At 38.2% G+C, this 17,339-nt stretch overlaps 1 protein-coding gene across 4 annotated transcripts in view; it reads left to right on the plus strand.

Moving 5' to 3' along the window:
* The window catches only part of LOC306669073 (uncharacterized protein), a 58,255-nt gene that overhangs the window by 13,901 nt on the left and 27,015 nt on the right, over positions 1-17,339 (plus strand). For 2 of the 4 annotated variants that reach the window (XM_079152892.1, XM_079152895.1), the window contains exon 1: positions 14,015-15,435. The exons of 1 other annotated variant lie outside the window; for it this stretch is intronic. In XM_079152892.1, the coding sequence (XP_079009018.1) occupies positions 15,433-15,435 (3 nt within the window). In that variant the 5' untranslated portion in view covers positions 14,015-15,432. Of the gene's footprint in view, positions 1-14,014; positions 15,436-15,457; positions 15,603-17,339 lie in introns of those variants that run through there. One more of the 4 variants, XM_079152893.1, reaches the window with a different exon arrangement.

The following is a 17,339-nucleotide window of genomic DNA, read 5'->3' on the forward strand; positions in this document are numbered from 1 at the left end:
GGGTCAAATATTTGGCAAAAGCCAAAGCTCACCCCTGTATCAGGCACAAAGAAAGACATTTATATTATTTGCTTTCTATTTAAGGGGCCATAGAGTCACGGAAGGACTTGGAGTTTTATGCAAAAAAAAAAAAAAAAAATCAGGATGCAGGTCTGCCCTGCCACCAAACAGACTCATTCTCCCACCCTGCAGTTATTTCATTGTAAAGGAAAGGCTGAAAAGGAATAACAGGGAAGGACATTATAATATGATTTTTAAATACCTCCACTCTTTTATTTTCTCTGAAATGCCTCCTTGCTAACCTACCATGGTATTAAGTTGGAGCCTCTGTTCACCAGGGATTTATTTGGTAGCCTTTGGCCAATTACTGTTCCACAACAGGCATGTAGTAACACCCACTGCAAGTGCCACTAAACCAGATTCTGTGAACAGTAGCAGATTCCTGAATAGAATCCATGGAGATTCAGAGACAGTTGTGGTAACTCCACTGCAGGTGTGAACATAACTGTCTTCCTCAATGGTTAGTTGTCAGTCAGTCAGGACAATAGTCACACCCAGGGGACATTGGGGCTGTCTATGGGCATTGTTGATTTTCAAAAATTGCAGGGGACAATGTTAGGCATTGTTCAGGGATGCTACTAAACATATCATTATAAACAGGGAAAATCCACAACACAAAGAATAATCTGGTATTTTCATGTTAATTATGATGATGTTCAGGAACCCTGGTCTAGATCATAAATGCTACACAGGAAGACACTAGACCTTTTTAAGTTCATCATTTTGTCCACAGTGCTTCAGGCACAGTGAGTGTCTCATAGTAGGTAAGGAAGGAAGAAAAGGAAAAAATATAAGGGAGAGAGGGAGACACACACCTATTCTCAGGAAAACTTAAAGCCTGGGGACAGGGTAACCACTAATTTGTACCTGATCCTCATACTACAGTCTACATGTCAAAGAGTTTCACCATTCTTCCAAAAGTTTTCCTGTCCAAGTCCAGTAGTTGATGTCAAGCCAGATGTTCCTCCTTGAACATCAGGCAAGATTCCTTCTAAGCAGTAACCCCCAAGTGAGAAATAAGTCTTTCCTATTCCTCTATCCCATATATGTACAGTGAGTCAAAGAGCACTTGACCAGCATGTGCATGTAAGCACAAACACACAATAACATGTAGGGCCACTTGAATCCACTGCCTCATGCTGGAGCTGATGACATGAGAAGGTCTCATGACAGCTGCAAGGAAAACCTGTTGATTATTTATCTTTTTTTATTCCAGAGTGGTACATAGAGTGCTTCATTTTTCCCTTCCAAGTTTCCATCAGAAAATATAAGATCCAGTGAGAAAAAAATATCTTGCAATGTCTGCCCACCACCATCTTCTCTGGTAAGTCTGTCCTTCTCCCAAGCATCCTGAGCTTGCTCCAGGTCGGCATCTTTGGGAAACAGATTGAGGTTCAAAGGACAGTCTGTTGCAGGTAATTTGCATTCTATGATCTGCTTAACAAGCTTCATTTCAAACTGGAAAGCTTTCTTTCAATTTGAAATCCATCAAAACAAAGAGTCCTGCTTCTATGCCATCACCCAAGAGTCTGTTGTCTGTGAAGCAAGTGATCTGGAGGACCATAAACACAGATCCTGCTCTGGAGGGACCAGAAAGCAGACTTGCTAGAAGCACCTGCAGAGTTGCAATTTCTTCCTTGCTGGGGATTGAAAGTGTTTTTTTATTTCTGCCATTTGCTGTTGACACTCTCTTTCTTTGATATCGGGTCATTCCTGAACCTGAACGGCAATATTTCCTTGGCTGTTTATTGCATGAGTGTGTGTGTGTATATGTGTGTGTGCATGTGTATGCATGTGTGTGTGTGTGTGTGTGTGTGTGTGTGTGTTCAAGAACATACGCACACACATGCACACATTAGGGGAACTCAGATTGAACCCAGAAGCATTCTACAACTGATCCAAAACTTAACTAGTTCCCTGGCACCTTGTTGTAATTTTTAATGCAGGGTCTCACTAAGTAATTCAGGCTGGCCTGAAATTTGTGATATATCTGCCTCAGTCCCATAAGTCACTTGGATTACAGGCATATACCACTATACCCAGGGTATAACTTCCTGGAGATAGCTAATTCCTAAAGAGTCATTTATCTCTGCAGCATGTTCACCTCATTGAAGTTAATTGATCTTGTTTCTACACCACCAATTCCATCAGGTACATATACCAGAGACCCAGAGATGGCCCTTGTCCTTCAGAGAAGACTGATGTCTTTGAAACATACTAATCCTAAAACTTCTTATGCTGCATCATCTTTCTTCCAGCACAAATAAAATGAAGTCTCTTTCTCATATTTTCCCTCTGCCTCCTCATCAGCCTTGATGCTTTGCACATAGCTTGAAATATTTGTTTGAGGAAACTGTAGCAGACTGTGAGACCAAAATCTGTTTCGGCAAGTCTTACTATATCCGATTAAAAGAAACTCAAGATACCCTTAAAACAGTGTCAAACTTGCAAAGCTTCTCAAAAGAGCCAAGGCATTTGCATCCATAGCCTGAACCACCAAGCCTGTGTCATGGGGGGCACCTGTCTTCTGTTTTCTGTTAGGTCCTCCACATTTTAGTTATTAGGAAGAGGAAGGGCTGCCAGAGGTGGGAGTGAAGGAAGGTTACTGCACCTTCCAAGTGAGAATTGTGAATGAACTTTCCTTGTTCCAAACAGTCTCTACTGTTATGGCTGCAAGCTTAGGTCACAGAAGAGACAAAGAAGCAGATGAAGTGCACAATCAACTGAAGAAAAGTGAGACTTGGGCCCATGATTCAAATGCTAGTTCTCTTCCCACCTCCTCAGTTACCCTCCAATGAACACTTTAAAGCATCACAAAAGGCAGGTCATTTACTTTTCTGAGTGTCATTAAAATCAAGTTAGACTTCCCATGAGAAAAAAATAACCTGTTGTGACCTTATGACCTCTCCTCCTCCTGACTGGTATTATTAGGGCCTGTCACTAGAGCTCTACCACCCCAGAACTCAGGACTATGGGAAAATATCAGTCTGCCATGCATGTGAACTAGGACTTGTAAAATTATAAAGGATTTTTCTGATACAGTAAAATTATTATTACTCCCTCCTTTTAATGACCCTGGCTGCTTATCACTTTCTGAATACTGCAGGAAAATTGTCCTCAGCACACTGACACCTTAGGGACTTTGATGGGACTCAGAAGCTTGCAGCCTGACTGTGGAGTGCCCCTCAGTGCTGGCAGGAAAGTGCTCTCTCTCCATCTAGTGGTATTGAGGGGCAACTGCAGGAATCTACACACCAGGAAACAGGATATTCCATGAAAGAAAAAATGTAGTCCTCCCAGTCATGGTCACAGAGAAGTGACATGGCTTTTGGAGTTTCTTAAACAACAGATAAGCTACTACTTCTACCTCCAGAAGAAAAGTAAGGGTCAAAACGTTTACAGGGTTTTGACTATTAGACTTGGATAGAGTAGGGAACCTTAAAGGGGACAGTAAAATAGGATTCTCTGGATTCCTTGGCACTAGAAAACTGCATGTGCAGCCTCTTTGGTCTCAGGGTTTGTCTACCTGTACTGAAACTGTCCATCACTGGAAGTCAGTCTTCCTGCTGTGTCAGTCAGTGAGTCCATCATAAAAAGGCTCTTTTTAGGTGGTGATGAAGATCCTGTTCTTGGAAGAAACACCAAAACAGGTAGTCAGCCCCAAGTGTCACCTGGAGCAATTGTGAAAATTAGGATTTTTGTGTCTGATATTGTACATCTGGGGTTTGATCTGAGAATCTGCATTGCTCTTATGTTCTCTGGTAAAACTCATGTTGGTCTGGAATCCACTCTTAGATACCCATTCTCAAACATAGTGTGACATAGGCTGTTCTTTTTTCTTCAATGATAGGTGACAGAGAGATGTGAGTTGTGAGAACGTGAGGTTAACAGAATAATTCCATAAAGTGGGCTAAATGTGCTGATCCAATGCATTCTTTTTCAATTAGTAATTTACCTGCATCTCTGCCTGGCCTAAATGGACAGGATATGTCACATTCCTCTGCAAAGTACCTGTTTTGGAAGTGGTAATGCAGGCATAAAATAATGTATATAATGTGGACCCAAATTACCTGGAAGAGGGAGAATTTTATGATCCTTTCCACAAACCAGGTCCCAAAACTCAGGGAGATAAGGATAATTACTTCTAATTGTAAAATCTGTAAGAATTTATGGTTAAAAATTCAATGAAAACAAGTCAGCATGGACCAAAATGACCTATATTTGTTATGGAATTGGGGACTTGACAGTATGAAATCATCCAGTTGTCAGTAAAAATTCAAGATTTTGCCCTTGGTGGAACTCCCTGGAATATTCTCTGAGTCCCTCCAATAAAATTAGATTGCAGAAGGAGCACACAGCCTCTCATTTCTTTGAAGACCCACGCTCTCCCTTGAGAGTGTATTTTTCATTTTTTTATCACTTCAGTAAACTCAATTCTTAATCAGAGTGAAATGTCTGAAATCTTTCTGACTTGATCACAAGAATCAGAGTTGGAAGGGGAGGGTCTTAATATTGCCTCAGTTTTCCAGAAGTCATAACCCCTAATATACTAATTTGAAAAATTCTGTTCTATATTCATCTCACTCCAGACAAACTATCATAATTTCTGAAACTTCAGTCTATAGCTCTTTCAGGAAAAGCAAAGGGAGAAAGTATAAAAATAGAGGATATCACCAGGATAGTCTTTTCCTTCTTACACTTTAACAGATAGGTCTACTGGGAGATAAAGTTGACCCATTCCTGAGCATCAGTTACCCTTGTTCTCCACTGCAACATGCAACTGATCAATTATGGCAGGATGCTCATTATCCAGGATTACTGAGGCCAGGTTTTAGACATCTCCACAAGATGGACATAAATTTCCATTTTCTTTAAACAAAGATTTGCATGTGAGGCTTTTTATGCTAGAGATTTACCTACACAAATGAAAAGCCTCTGCACTGTACAACCAGCATGATTTTACAGGATGATCATTACCAGCCTGCAATCTCCTGCATAAAGGGTTATTGGTTCAATAAGAAAACTGCATTTGGCCAATCAGTTTCGAGAGGTGCTCTGAAATCCTCCCTCCCATTCTGTTCTGCACAATCAAACCTCAACTACATTCAGCCAATCAGAAGTGATCATTGCTCTGACAGCTCACCAAAAGAAATCCACAACATAGATAGCTATTACTTACCCTATTTATTCAAGAATTGTGCCTCAGTTGATATTTTTCTCAAAATCATTGTAGATCCAGTGAAAATTGATATGCCTGAAACAAGAATGATATTGTTTGTTACAAATATATGCCCACTGACAAAAATATTATCTATAATACAGAAAAAAGCAAGTACTTTCAGGGTCCGTATATCCATTGGACACAAAAATCACAGTACCTGCATCCCATGGAAATGTTTTATTTTGAAATTCTATGAAAAATAAATTAATGCAATCTTTCTTGAATAATATTCATCTTTATAACAGCACAATAGTAAAGTGTAACTTGTAATATTTGCATATGGAGGGGCCCATGAAGGCATACTTAAGTCTCTGGGATTGTCTAAAGCTGTGCTCCAACATGTGGCCATTGTCAGGTCATTTGCAGGCTTTTATGGACTTAAACTTTTTTCTTATTTTTAATTCATGTACTATAGTTTTGAGTCCAGGGGAAAAAATTGATAGTCAATTGTCAAAGCACAGGAAATGGGTAGGTAACATTCCCCATAATGTGGTTGCTACGTCCCCCCATGGGAGGGGAAAGTTTACATTTTCCAACTCAAGCTATCATCCCCTGGATAGCTCTCTTCATGCCCTTTTGGTAACCTTTGGTCACATAGGTAAGATAAGAGGGATAGCAGACATGAAAAGAAGGGAAACTTAAAATATACAATAGAAAAAGATAACACTGCACCCTCAGGCATCAGTTCTGGACACACTTACCTCCAGAGGAATCTCTCTCCCTGCCTCCCTCTCTCTATCTGATCTATTCTTTAAATGAAACTTATTTTCTTGCCTCAGTGTTTTTGGGTGTTTAGTCTTCAAAACAGGTGTAACAAGGACATGATCCTGATTTTCAAGATTGCACTCAGTTGTATAAAATTCTGGAATTTGTTGTTACATATTATATATGAACACAATATGACAATATAATTTGGTGGAAATCATTCTACAACACTTCACCCCTTTCTCCTTACTTTCCACACCTTGGTCCAATTTTCTCTACAGATCTTCCTTTGATTTTTAGATCTTCCCCCTGCTTTGTTTTCCTTTCCCTCTCTAGCTTATGTATATGACATATGGCCCTTAACCTTCTGAGTCTGACTTATTCCACTTAAATGATGTTCTCTTGTCCCATTCATTTTCCTCAAATACATAATTTTGGTTTTGTTTTTGGATGAATAAACCTATATTTGGTGTGTGTGTGTGTGTGTGTGTGTGTGTGTAAATAACATTTTCTTTATGGCTGTGTAAATCTACATTATGTATATATGGATGATTTTCTTCATCCATTCATCCATTGATGTTCACCTAGGCTGGTTTTACTGTTGACTATTTTGAACTGTACTGCTATGAAAATGGGCAATGGGTGTATGTATATCACTGTAGCATGATGACTTCAGTTCCTCTGAAAAAATAGTGCACAGTTGTATAGCAGGGTCATACAGTGCTTTTATGCCTCATCTCTTGAGGAGCCTCTATATCATCTCCTAGTGGTTGTATTAATTTACAGTTCCCTCAGCAGTATAAAAATACTCCTTTTTCTCCATGCCCTTTGAAACATTATTATTTTTATCCTTCATGACTGCATTTGTGATTGGTGAGAGATGAAATCTCAGTGTATGTTTGGTTTGCATTTCCCTAATTGGTTAGTTGAACAATTTTTCATGGTTTTTGGCTATTTGTATTTCTTCTTTTAAGAAGTTTCTGTTTAGTTCACTTGCTCATTTATTTATTAGGTTTGATTTTTGGAGATATTTAATCTTCTGTTGTTCCTTGTTACCATTCTCTTGTCACTTCACTGCTGCAAAAGAAAGGGGATTGAGAAAAAAAAAGTTCAATTATCACTCTTTTTTTCAAGTGACAGAAAACTAAAACTAACTCAAACTAACATAGGCCTAGGTGTGTACGTTTGTAGGGGTATATTTTACAAGTAAAAACCTTGTGGGTAGTTCTGATTGCAGACACAGCTGTTATCTGTGATCCAGTCTCATTTCATCTCTCAATTCTCATTCCATTTTTTAGCCTCCCATGGAGTCCCAGGATGGCAATAAGATTTTTGTGCCCATTTCTTAACAGTAACTTGTGGGACTCTGGAGCAGTCTGTCTGAATGAGCTCAAGTCAACTTGGCAGGGAAGTTCTTCCTTGTTCAGAGGGCTTCCATGCTCTGACTACTTAGGCATGATCACTTGCCCTACTCATCCCACCTGGGGTGAAATGCAGAGGTTGAATCCATGAAAAAAATGAGAAGTTACTTATGAAGGAAGAGAAAATGGATACTGAAGAGAGATAAAATGTTCTGGGCTGACACCCCTCTAACTTGCAGGGAAACAGTTGTTTTCACCACAGAGCTGGGAAGTCTTCATCTTTGTCAGTTCATGGCACTGTCCAAGAACCCAGGCACTGGGATATTTTCATTTCACAAATGAGGAGACCAGGGCTCAGAGGGAGATAAAACTTCTGCCCAAAGACACTGGTCTTGAAAGTGGTATAGCCAGATTGTGAAGTCAAATGCATTCTCCAAAGTGATGTTTTTAATTAATCATGGCTCCCCAGTTACTTGCTAGTCTCCCTTAGGTATGAGAAGATTATGTAGGCCTAAAGGAGGAAGAGGGGAAGTAGAAGAATGACAACAACCTGACAGCACTTCAGAGAGTCTCTACACCAGTCTGTTACTCAGATTGGGAGGATTCCTGCCACTTATATCTTGTAGACATTTCCAAATATATTTATTTTATGTAACCTTTGCAATTTTGGCATTTGTATTATTTTTGCTTTATTTAGTTTTCTTAGTTCAATTTACCTGTTATATTTACAAAAACATATTTAAAATCTTAATTGTTTTTGGCAATTGCCAATCAAAATGAGTCCTACTTGACTCAAAAAAATTATTGTCCATCTTTGCACTTTCAAAATCACCCTGCATCTGAGCAGGGTCTGCAGGCACAGTTTGAAGTATTTGAACTATAAGCTCACACCAGAACACAAATGAACTCTGTGCTCCTCTGCCACAAGCAATTTTCCTGGCATGACTTCAGTCATCCTTGCACTCTGAAAGCAAGTTGAGGAATGTCCTAGCTCCTCTCAATGAGGAGTCCAGGATGTTCTACCACAAATGTGGCCTTATCACAAGGCTTTCTTTCTTGAGATTGCATCATTAGTTTCTGACCACATACACTTGTAGACATATGATATTCATCAGATGTAGTGCCTTCCAGCAACTTCGTGCCTGACAATTTAGTTATATCATGAACTCTTTTATGATTATTACTGGTTAAGGACTCTGGGAGGAAGAAACTATATTTTCACAGTGTCTTCAGGAAACCATACAGTACTAGGCTTAGCATAATCACATCTTTGCACACTCTCCTTCTCTCAGCTGCTGCTCAAATATCTACCAAAGACAAAACTCCAACAAGTCCAAAATAATAAGGCCTTTGAGAGCAGGTGAGAGAAGTGGTTCACTGTACAGAGAAGAAAGCCAGTCCTGAGGCCCCTGTCTTTCTATCCTGCACAATCATCAGGGACAGAACTGTATTGGATCAATATACTATGACTCCTGACACAAGTTTGTCATTTATTCAGCTGAGAATATTTCCAAAACAAATTACATTGAGTTTAGAGCTCCAAATATAGAGAGTGCAAATCCTTCTCCCTAGAATAATCTAGTCTCTGTGGTATGTCCATGTCTTCAAAATGACATTCTCTCACCTCGGAGATCAGTCGTATGACCTAATAGACACTAATGATCATATAGAAGTAGAATAAGAGACTTGGGACACCTAAAAAGATTAAAACAGCACTACCCCAACCTGATCTCATCCTGAACACTTCAAGACTTCCCATTCTTTTCTTGGGGAATCTTAAAGCAGATGGTGCATATAGATTAAATTTCATCTTTCTCAGAAACCAACATAGAGTCACTCTTCCTCAGAGGAGGTAGGCTGTGGCCTGAGCCCTTTTCTCTAATAGGTGACCTTGGTGTTCAATACTGCTCAATCTTGTTTCTCAAATGTGCTTCAGTTTAGTTACCTCTGACTTCTCCACTAGTGCTGGTGTGGGATGACCAGAAGTGGGTGCTCCTTTATACCTGCCCAGATTCAGCACAATTACAACAAGAGAAAACATGAGTAGGCATGAGTCACACAAGGAGGCTAAGGAGAAAGAGGTCCAAATAACTCAAGGGCAGAATTTGTGCCAATGAAATAGGATTTCAAGGAAAGCAGTTCTTGTGGGATATTTATGAGGGAGAAAAGAAATCATCCCCCAACAAAAATTTATTTCTCTACTCTCCGTATTTGGCTTATTTTTGGGGGAAACAACTTTATATTTTTCAGATTATATGTGTGATTGCTAAAAACTAGGAGAAAACCAAATATTATAAAAGAATAATAAGACTAAATCAACAATGGTACAACTGTTCTACAAACTCTTATGCAGATTTTAGAATAATGGTTTAAAAATATGGATGGTTTATTAACTCAAGTAATGCTCAAATATAAAAAAAACAGTAAATTGCATGTATGATGAAATTACTATTGTGCTATCTGTTACTGTACATATTTAGCACATTATCTGAAGCACATACAATTATAGTGGCACTATTGAGCCTATGGGTCAGTGTGTAGAAATATAGAAAGATATTATCTGTTTACAATCCCTCTTCCCACTCAGAGCCTGTGGGACACCCAACTCTGCCCTGCATGTCCTACAGAGCTGTCATTGGAAAACTCACGCTAGGAAGCTCATAGAGATGATTCTACCTGCCCTCACTCAGGGGAGGTGCTATGCATAAAGAATGGTGCTGAATTTTGAAGATTCCAAGTCATACTGATGTTTTATTTCCCTAATTATTTGGGCTTAAATTTGACATTCATATGGGACTAAATGTCTCAATGTTGCTTAGGCATTGAGCCCTGACTGTGACCTCAGGGAGTTTACATCACAGGGAGATTATTAACAAGTGTACACTTTGTTGCTCCTCTAGCAATGTAATTCAATTCAAGGTCAGTAGACTGTGCTGCCAACCATTGTCATAGTTCTCTGTGTCTTCTTTTTCTCTTTCCATGCTGTCCATATCCCCATGAACTCCACCAGGGAGTTCCTTCATCAGCACTGTTAAAAGACATATGTTCACATGCTGCTTTTCAGCACTAGGATGAAATTAGAGTCATGGATTTCTTACTGTCTTTTCTTCTTGTTGGGACTGCTACTTAAAATGGTCAGAAAATCCTAGGAGAGAGCAGGCCCTGTGTTCCATGATCAAGAGTCTGTGGTAGCTTTCAGCACAACACCTGATCTGATGTACTTTATAGGTATGGCTTCATTAAATGAACATCAGTAAGCCAAGAGTGTACTAACCTCAAGTTTTGACTCCCAGAGGTACATGGTATGCCATGGCTGGGAGAATCTTGGGTGCATTTGTTACCAGTCTAAGCTTGGCCTCACTAGAAAGATGGCCTTTAGGAAAATGGCCTTAGCTAAGAAAATGGCCTATCTCCCTCACCAAAACCTGAAGACTAGACCTGGATCCTTTCAGTCTACACTTCATGGGGGAAATTGTGGCTCCTGGCCCCACCATGTTGCATTTTCTCTTCTGCTGCTGGCTCCCTTAGCTTTTCTCATTCCACTGCATTTTAGACAACTGTGTACTGGGCTTTAATGGAATCCTGGAATCATGTGCCATAAGTTTTCCAGTCAATCCTTCAAGAGAATCATTGTCCCCATTTCATAAATGGAGCAAATCTTCTTACTAAATTGCCTTGAATGCTCTTACTGAAAAGCAAAAAATAAAAAAAAATTACTGAAAAGGAACATAGAATCAAATTGATGTTATCATAGCCTGATGATAAAATTGCTTTAGGTACATTACCATATATCTCAATCTGTACCCTAGTTCAGTTTACTAAAATTGTCAAAGACTGAGTGGAAGGTAGACATTCTTGGTGCTACACAGAGAAGCAGAGAGAACTACACCTACCATCCCCATTCTACAAAGTTGTAGAGGTCCCAGGGAGCAGGGAGTCTCAAGGTCTCCCACATTTTATTATGGCAAAAAGAAGGATGCATTTTAGTTGATTAGTGAATGTCTTTATATATTTATTTACTGGCACATCTATGGAATTTTTCACACAGTTACAAAAGTCTGGAATCAGCTTTCCTGAACTCACAGTGAAAGTAAAATATTTTTTTCATAAAGAGGGAGACACTTGAGCTCATTTTAATAATAAATATAATGTGTATCATGTGACGTTTAGCATCATAGAAACCTGGAGAGCAAGAAGGCACAGAGTTTCTGTTTGAACGAAGTCAACTCTGTTTACAGCAAGACAAACAGTCCAGAGTGAGTAGTTCAAGATGTTTTTGTTCCCTTGAAAATCACAAAGTGTTTAAGTGGAATTAAAGATGCACATGTGGGCAGTGCCTTTGTGGGTTTTGTAGAGGCAGGTGAGTGACCACTGACTGATATCCAGGTGACTAGCCTGGAACTTGCATGGGCAGCAAGGTTGACCTGGGTTTGTACAAGGCTGCCATCTTGTGACCACTGGAAATATTTCTCACCAGTGAGCTAGTGAACCCAGAATTACAGCTTGCTTTTACACCATTCTGAGCTCTCTAACAAGTATATTCTGGAATTATTGTGATTTTCTGGCTCCAGCCCAGATGCCGGCTCAAGATATAGATTAAACTCACTTCAATGAAATCAAAGTTCTAATGTTGCCATCCAGATGCAAATTTTCTCCAGGGCACCTGCCAGACCTGCTATGAGCCTCCACAGAATTGGGCAATAGTGCATTGACAAATTCCCAAGGGGCTGAAATTCCATCCCTGTTTGTATAATTTTGGATTGTTAAGGAGATGACAATTCAGCACTCCAATGGAAAATTGTGATAGGCTTTATTATGGAAAGAACCCCAGGTAATTATACTTTGAAGATGTGATGGTTTTTTAGCACTAAAATCCAACAGAATGTAAACTGTGACACCCACATTCTAGAGACATTTTCTTGTTAAGCTCGTGTTAAGAAAGATCTACAAGACAGCAAGGTATTTTCATGATGTGTCCAAAGCTTCCAATGTTCTAGGCACAAAAATGTCCAGAGTGGGAGCATTTTTAGATACTGACTCAGCCCTCACACCAGACCCATATCACCACTTATCAGGGGGCACCCACAGGTAAAAGAGAGCAATCCAGAGAAGACCAATCCAGGCAAGTCCTAATCTGGGATCACATGTGAGAAATTCTTTTACATTCACCTTCTGTGTCTGTATGTAAGGTGTATGAATAGCAGGGGATCTGCAATGATAGGAGCAGGATATTCCATGTAGAATCTCTGATAGAACTTTCATGTTTGTGTCACTGGACATAGCTGGTAGGGTGGATATTTAAGTACTGGATACTATTGTTTTCTACTCAAATATTTATCCAAAGACTTTATTCTATAAAACACTGTCACCCAAGTATGGAGGCCTGTGCACATATTTATAAGTAACTAATCTGATTTAAAAATATTCATTGGGGAGTGTCCCATGTGGAATAAGCCAGGATGGTCAGTATATTATTGTCCTACATGTAAGACTATCTGTTTATAAAGTTCCATGTAGATATTCATGGACTTACTTCTGAATTCTGTCTCCTTGGGGATAGAGCAAGTGGACCATAAAAGCAATACTGATATCTTTGGTCTAAGGTTAGATGAGACATCTGGAGAATATTCTAAACAGTCAGGAATCAGAGCTTGTCAGAATAGATCCAGGACAAATACCCAAGTATGGGGATTCCCATAAACATTTTCCAGGAATTTACCACATTCCCATTTCTAAAGAAATATAGAGTGTATTAGTCTCTCTTGAAAATTAATAGGTGTAAATCTACATAAATGTGGAAATAGGAGAACATATTTTCCCATTATTTTTGATGTTTACTGGGCACTGAATATTTATTTTCTGTTGCTACTCTTTTGTTTTAGCTATCTGTCCTGGAAGCCCATGTACCTGTCATCTCCACTGTACACCTCGTTATTTTAGAAAACTCAAAACCTAACCTTTCCCAAGAAAGTATTTCACACAAAGAGGAGCAAGTTTACACAAACAAATGAGGTAGAAGTAGTCTGTTGGTTTTTCATGATTGTACCATGCAAAAAAATAAATCTCTATAGCCCCATCTCCATAGCTACTCTCAGCCAGGATTCTCTGGGTTTTGGCATTTAAAAAACCTATTTTTTCTTGTTACTCTCTTGTCCATGGTCTAAGGTTGGATAGTGCTTAGCCATTTCTTACATATTATTTTACTCAGAATTATATATTATCGTTGCATCATGAGCACTCATATTGTTTAAGTGCCTAAACATAATATGTCAATGGTTTCTTTTCGAAATCCAGATTCCAATTATCTGTTGTTCATGATACTGCTAATAATTATATGTTCCTCCTTGGCCTCCTTTTGCTCTATGCCCTCAATAAAAAAAAAAAATTCTGCTGCCTAACTCTATAGCCCATGTCCCACTTTGGTTTGAAAACATAGCACTTGGTGGTCATTTACATTCCTCTAGGTCAGCATGTTCTATAATTAATAAACCCTGACTTAACTTTCACACATTTGACATCAATGTATATTTTGATATGTAACTGGGTGTTTGGATAAAGTCTAATTGGTGTTTGCCCTTGATGTAAACTGAATCAGATTCCCTGGATTCTGGAATGGGAGCCCCAAGATGATACATGAATATAAAATTGTTCTCTTTGTATTATGCTATGTAATACACAGAACTGGATTTCATGTACATATATCACAAATCCTGCTGCTTTGAATAATTTTCACTTTCCAAGTCTGATGAGAATAAGAAATATTTCAAGAGTTTTGTGATCTAGTGGAATTAATTTGACTTTGGAATCAGACAAAGCTCAAACTGAGTCCAAGCCCACCTGCTTATTAATTGTGAAAGTAGGTCCACAGAAGGAAACAGATATTACAGATTGGCCATTATGTCTAACCACAAATTGCCAAATAAGTTTGAATTTCATATATACAAACAATAGTCAGGCCATGGAAGAATGCAGGCTGTATCCCTAACCCCTAAGAAACCCAAGTAGTTTTTTCTGCTGTATGATATCTGCAAAACCTGTGGTCATTATGAAGTGAGAAAAATGATCTACTTTTGGACTCTTCCTAGTTTGAGCTCCCTACTCCCACTCAGAGTCTTGTTTCTTCTAATTTTGTACCTGAGGAGAAATATTATTGGGGAACTGTATCCCTCAACACTAGCATATAAAGAAATAGATCATGTTCTTTATGTCCCTGACATCAAGCCACCCATAGCCCTCAAACCTGGAATGTTGCTACTGTGAAATGAGGTATGAGGGAGAAAGTCAAACTTGATGATGTAGTTCCAAAAACACATGTACTTCATTTGTAGTATTTTTTAAGTCACAAAAAAGTAGTATTCTGGAAAGGCTGTTATGTTATTAATATCAATTTCAACTCTTTCTTTTTATGCTATTAATGTGAATATTAGAAATATTTAAATTACATTTGTGCCTTAGGTGTTGTTTTCATTAGATAATGTAGGTTTTAGAGGTTGTTCCCATTCAAAGTTTAGTCTGTCTCCTAACAAGAACAGAGAGCAGAAGAGTTAAATAACATTTCATAGTAATTGTCATATTACTTTCATTCATGAATAAAATACTGGCATATAAAATCTATAAACTGAAATGACCTTATGCCTTATGTTAAATGGAAGTATTCTGCTGTTTGGATTAGATCCTACCTCTAGATGGAAATATTGCCTTAAAATAACAGCAGACTGAGCCTTTGGGGAGGAATTCCCAAACCTCAAAAGAAAAAGAAAAAAAAAAACTGCAACCAAGAACCTGTCATTCTGGTCTTATTCATGCCTGGATTGGATATTATTTGCTGTCACTCACAGAGAATGTTCTCTGACTTGAAGGGCAGGTCTGAGGCCCTGTCCAATCAGCAACACTTAGAACTGTCCAATACTGTTTGCTGCCAGGGAGTTGGGGGTGGGCTTCTGCCACATTTCCTGTTTCCCCTGAGACCGCCATATTAGTCATTCAACTCTAGGTTTCACTATTCTGCTTCAGAGTCCCAGTTTGCTCTGCTGTGCAGTGGCTGAAGATCTCTAGGGACAAAGACTGGCTCCTGAGCACCAGGAAATGGTGAGTGGGCAGTGGCATCACAAGCCTGGGGAGGGAGGCTCTTGAAATTGCACGACTGACTGTGCAGGAACAGGAGCTGGCAGGCCGGTATTCTCCACAGTCCCTGGAGTCTGCAGGCCTGAGCCCTCCTGTTGGGTAGTGTACCCTCAGTCCTGCTGGCCATTCAGGTGGGGAGCACATTAGTGGCAGAGACCCTCTCTCTTCCTTATCCTTGCAGGGCATCCTCAACCAATACCTCTAATACTACTTGGCAGGTATGTGCCTGTGACACAGCAGCTACCCAGATGCAGGTGATTGACACGTGGGCCCAATTGTCTTGGTCAAATCTCCACATGCCATTTTCCAGCAGGAGAGGAGATGTGACCTATAGAAACCTCACTTCCTCCTGAACTAGCTAATTTTCATTTTCACTTTCTTTCTTCTTTCCTTTTCTTTTTATTCTTTGGCTGGAAGTTGAGTCTTGGGATACTTTACTACTGAGATATATCCCTAGTAGTTTTTATTTATTTTCTTTTTATTTTGAGACAGGGTTAGGTTAGTTGGTAACATTGGCATTATTATGGTTTGATTTATTTAGATTTTTATATTGCAATTAAGTGTATAATTTTTACATACATATGGATTCATATTTGAACTTAGTTTATAGTGTGATTCCTTGATGATTATTGAAATAGTATAGTTTCATCATATACATGAATGTCAGGTAATCATAAGTACTCATTTTGATCTTATAATTGAAAAATTCGTTGACTAAAATTATATATATAATTTTATGGATAAATTTTAGAATTTTATATTTTGACTACTTATTTCATTAAAAGTAAAGCATGTTGATTTTTTATTATTGCATTGTAGCTATACATAATATTTGACTTCATTTTAACATAATCATACATGCAAAGAATATAATTTACTCCAGTTTAGTACCCAGGAGATCCTCTTTTCCTCTCCTTCTATGTTCTTTCTCTGTTTCATTTATTTAAAGTTCTATAATTACTGCCTTATAGATACACATAAATGTAGAAACTACTATGATGTATTCATATGGTACATAACAATATTACAGGGATATATTATAGGTTAATTTGGGGAAAAATTGTTTTCTTTGTAAGGATTATTGTCATCATCTACACATGGGATGTGTGAGTTTTTTATAGGCTTCTGATATTTGTTTTCTTAGAAGTTCTACATATATTTACTAAACATATACAACTGATATATCACATACATATTGCACATATATAAAACTTAAGCATGGTGTTTTATACTATTTCTTAAACTGGATGTACTATAACTAAAAATGTAACTAGCTCCTAGGAACCATTTTTCCCATGGATTATTATTTAGTTTTTTGAAGATGTATATTCTCTTTAACCATGCCCCTGAAATTGTAGAGTTGGTGTTTGGGTGAGTATTGTTGTGTTCTTATGTGTTATCATGGTCACAAATGCTGTAATTTCTCTTAGTCTCTGTGACAGTAAGCATTATATATCTTCAATAGCAAGAATTTCCACAAATAATAATAAACTCTTGAGTTTATGAATATTTACTTGTTTTATGTCATCATCAATTTTATTTAGTTGTGTCTATGATGAAATTTTATTTTATATTTCTCTAAATATTTTTAATATATCTTTAGATTTTGAATTTCTTATGATTATTGAAATCTTAGCTATAGATATTCCTTTTATTAATTGACAGTTAAAGGTATTTGCCTGCATTTATTTTTTTGTTTCTGGCTTTAAAGATAAGAAAATGTATCCAAAAAGGCAGATAAATTTGGATTTCAAGAAAAAATAGGATTATGTTTTTAATTATTAAAATAGAATGCTTACATTTTTATTCCCCTGGGATTGTGCTGTATGTATCTTTATGTTTTCTATTTGGAGTTTATTTCAAATGAA

The sequence above is a fragment of the Sciurus vulgaris genome (genome assembly GCF_902686455.1).
Source record: "Sciurus vulgaris genome assembly, chromosome: 9".
Classification (NCBI taxonomy): domain Eukaryota; kingdom Metazoa; phylum Chordata; class Mammalia; order Rodentia; family Sciuridae; genus Sciurus; species Sciurus vulgaris.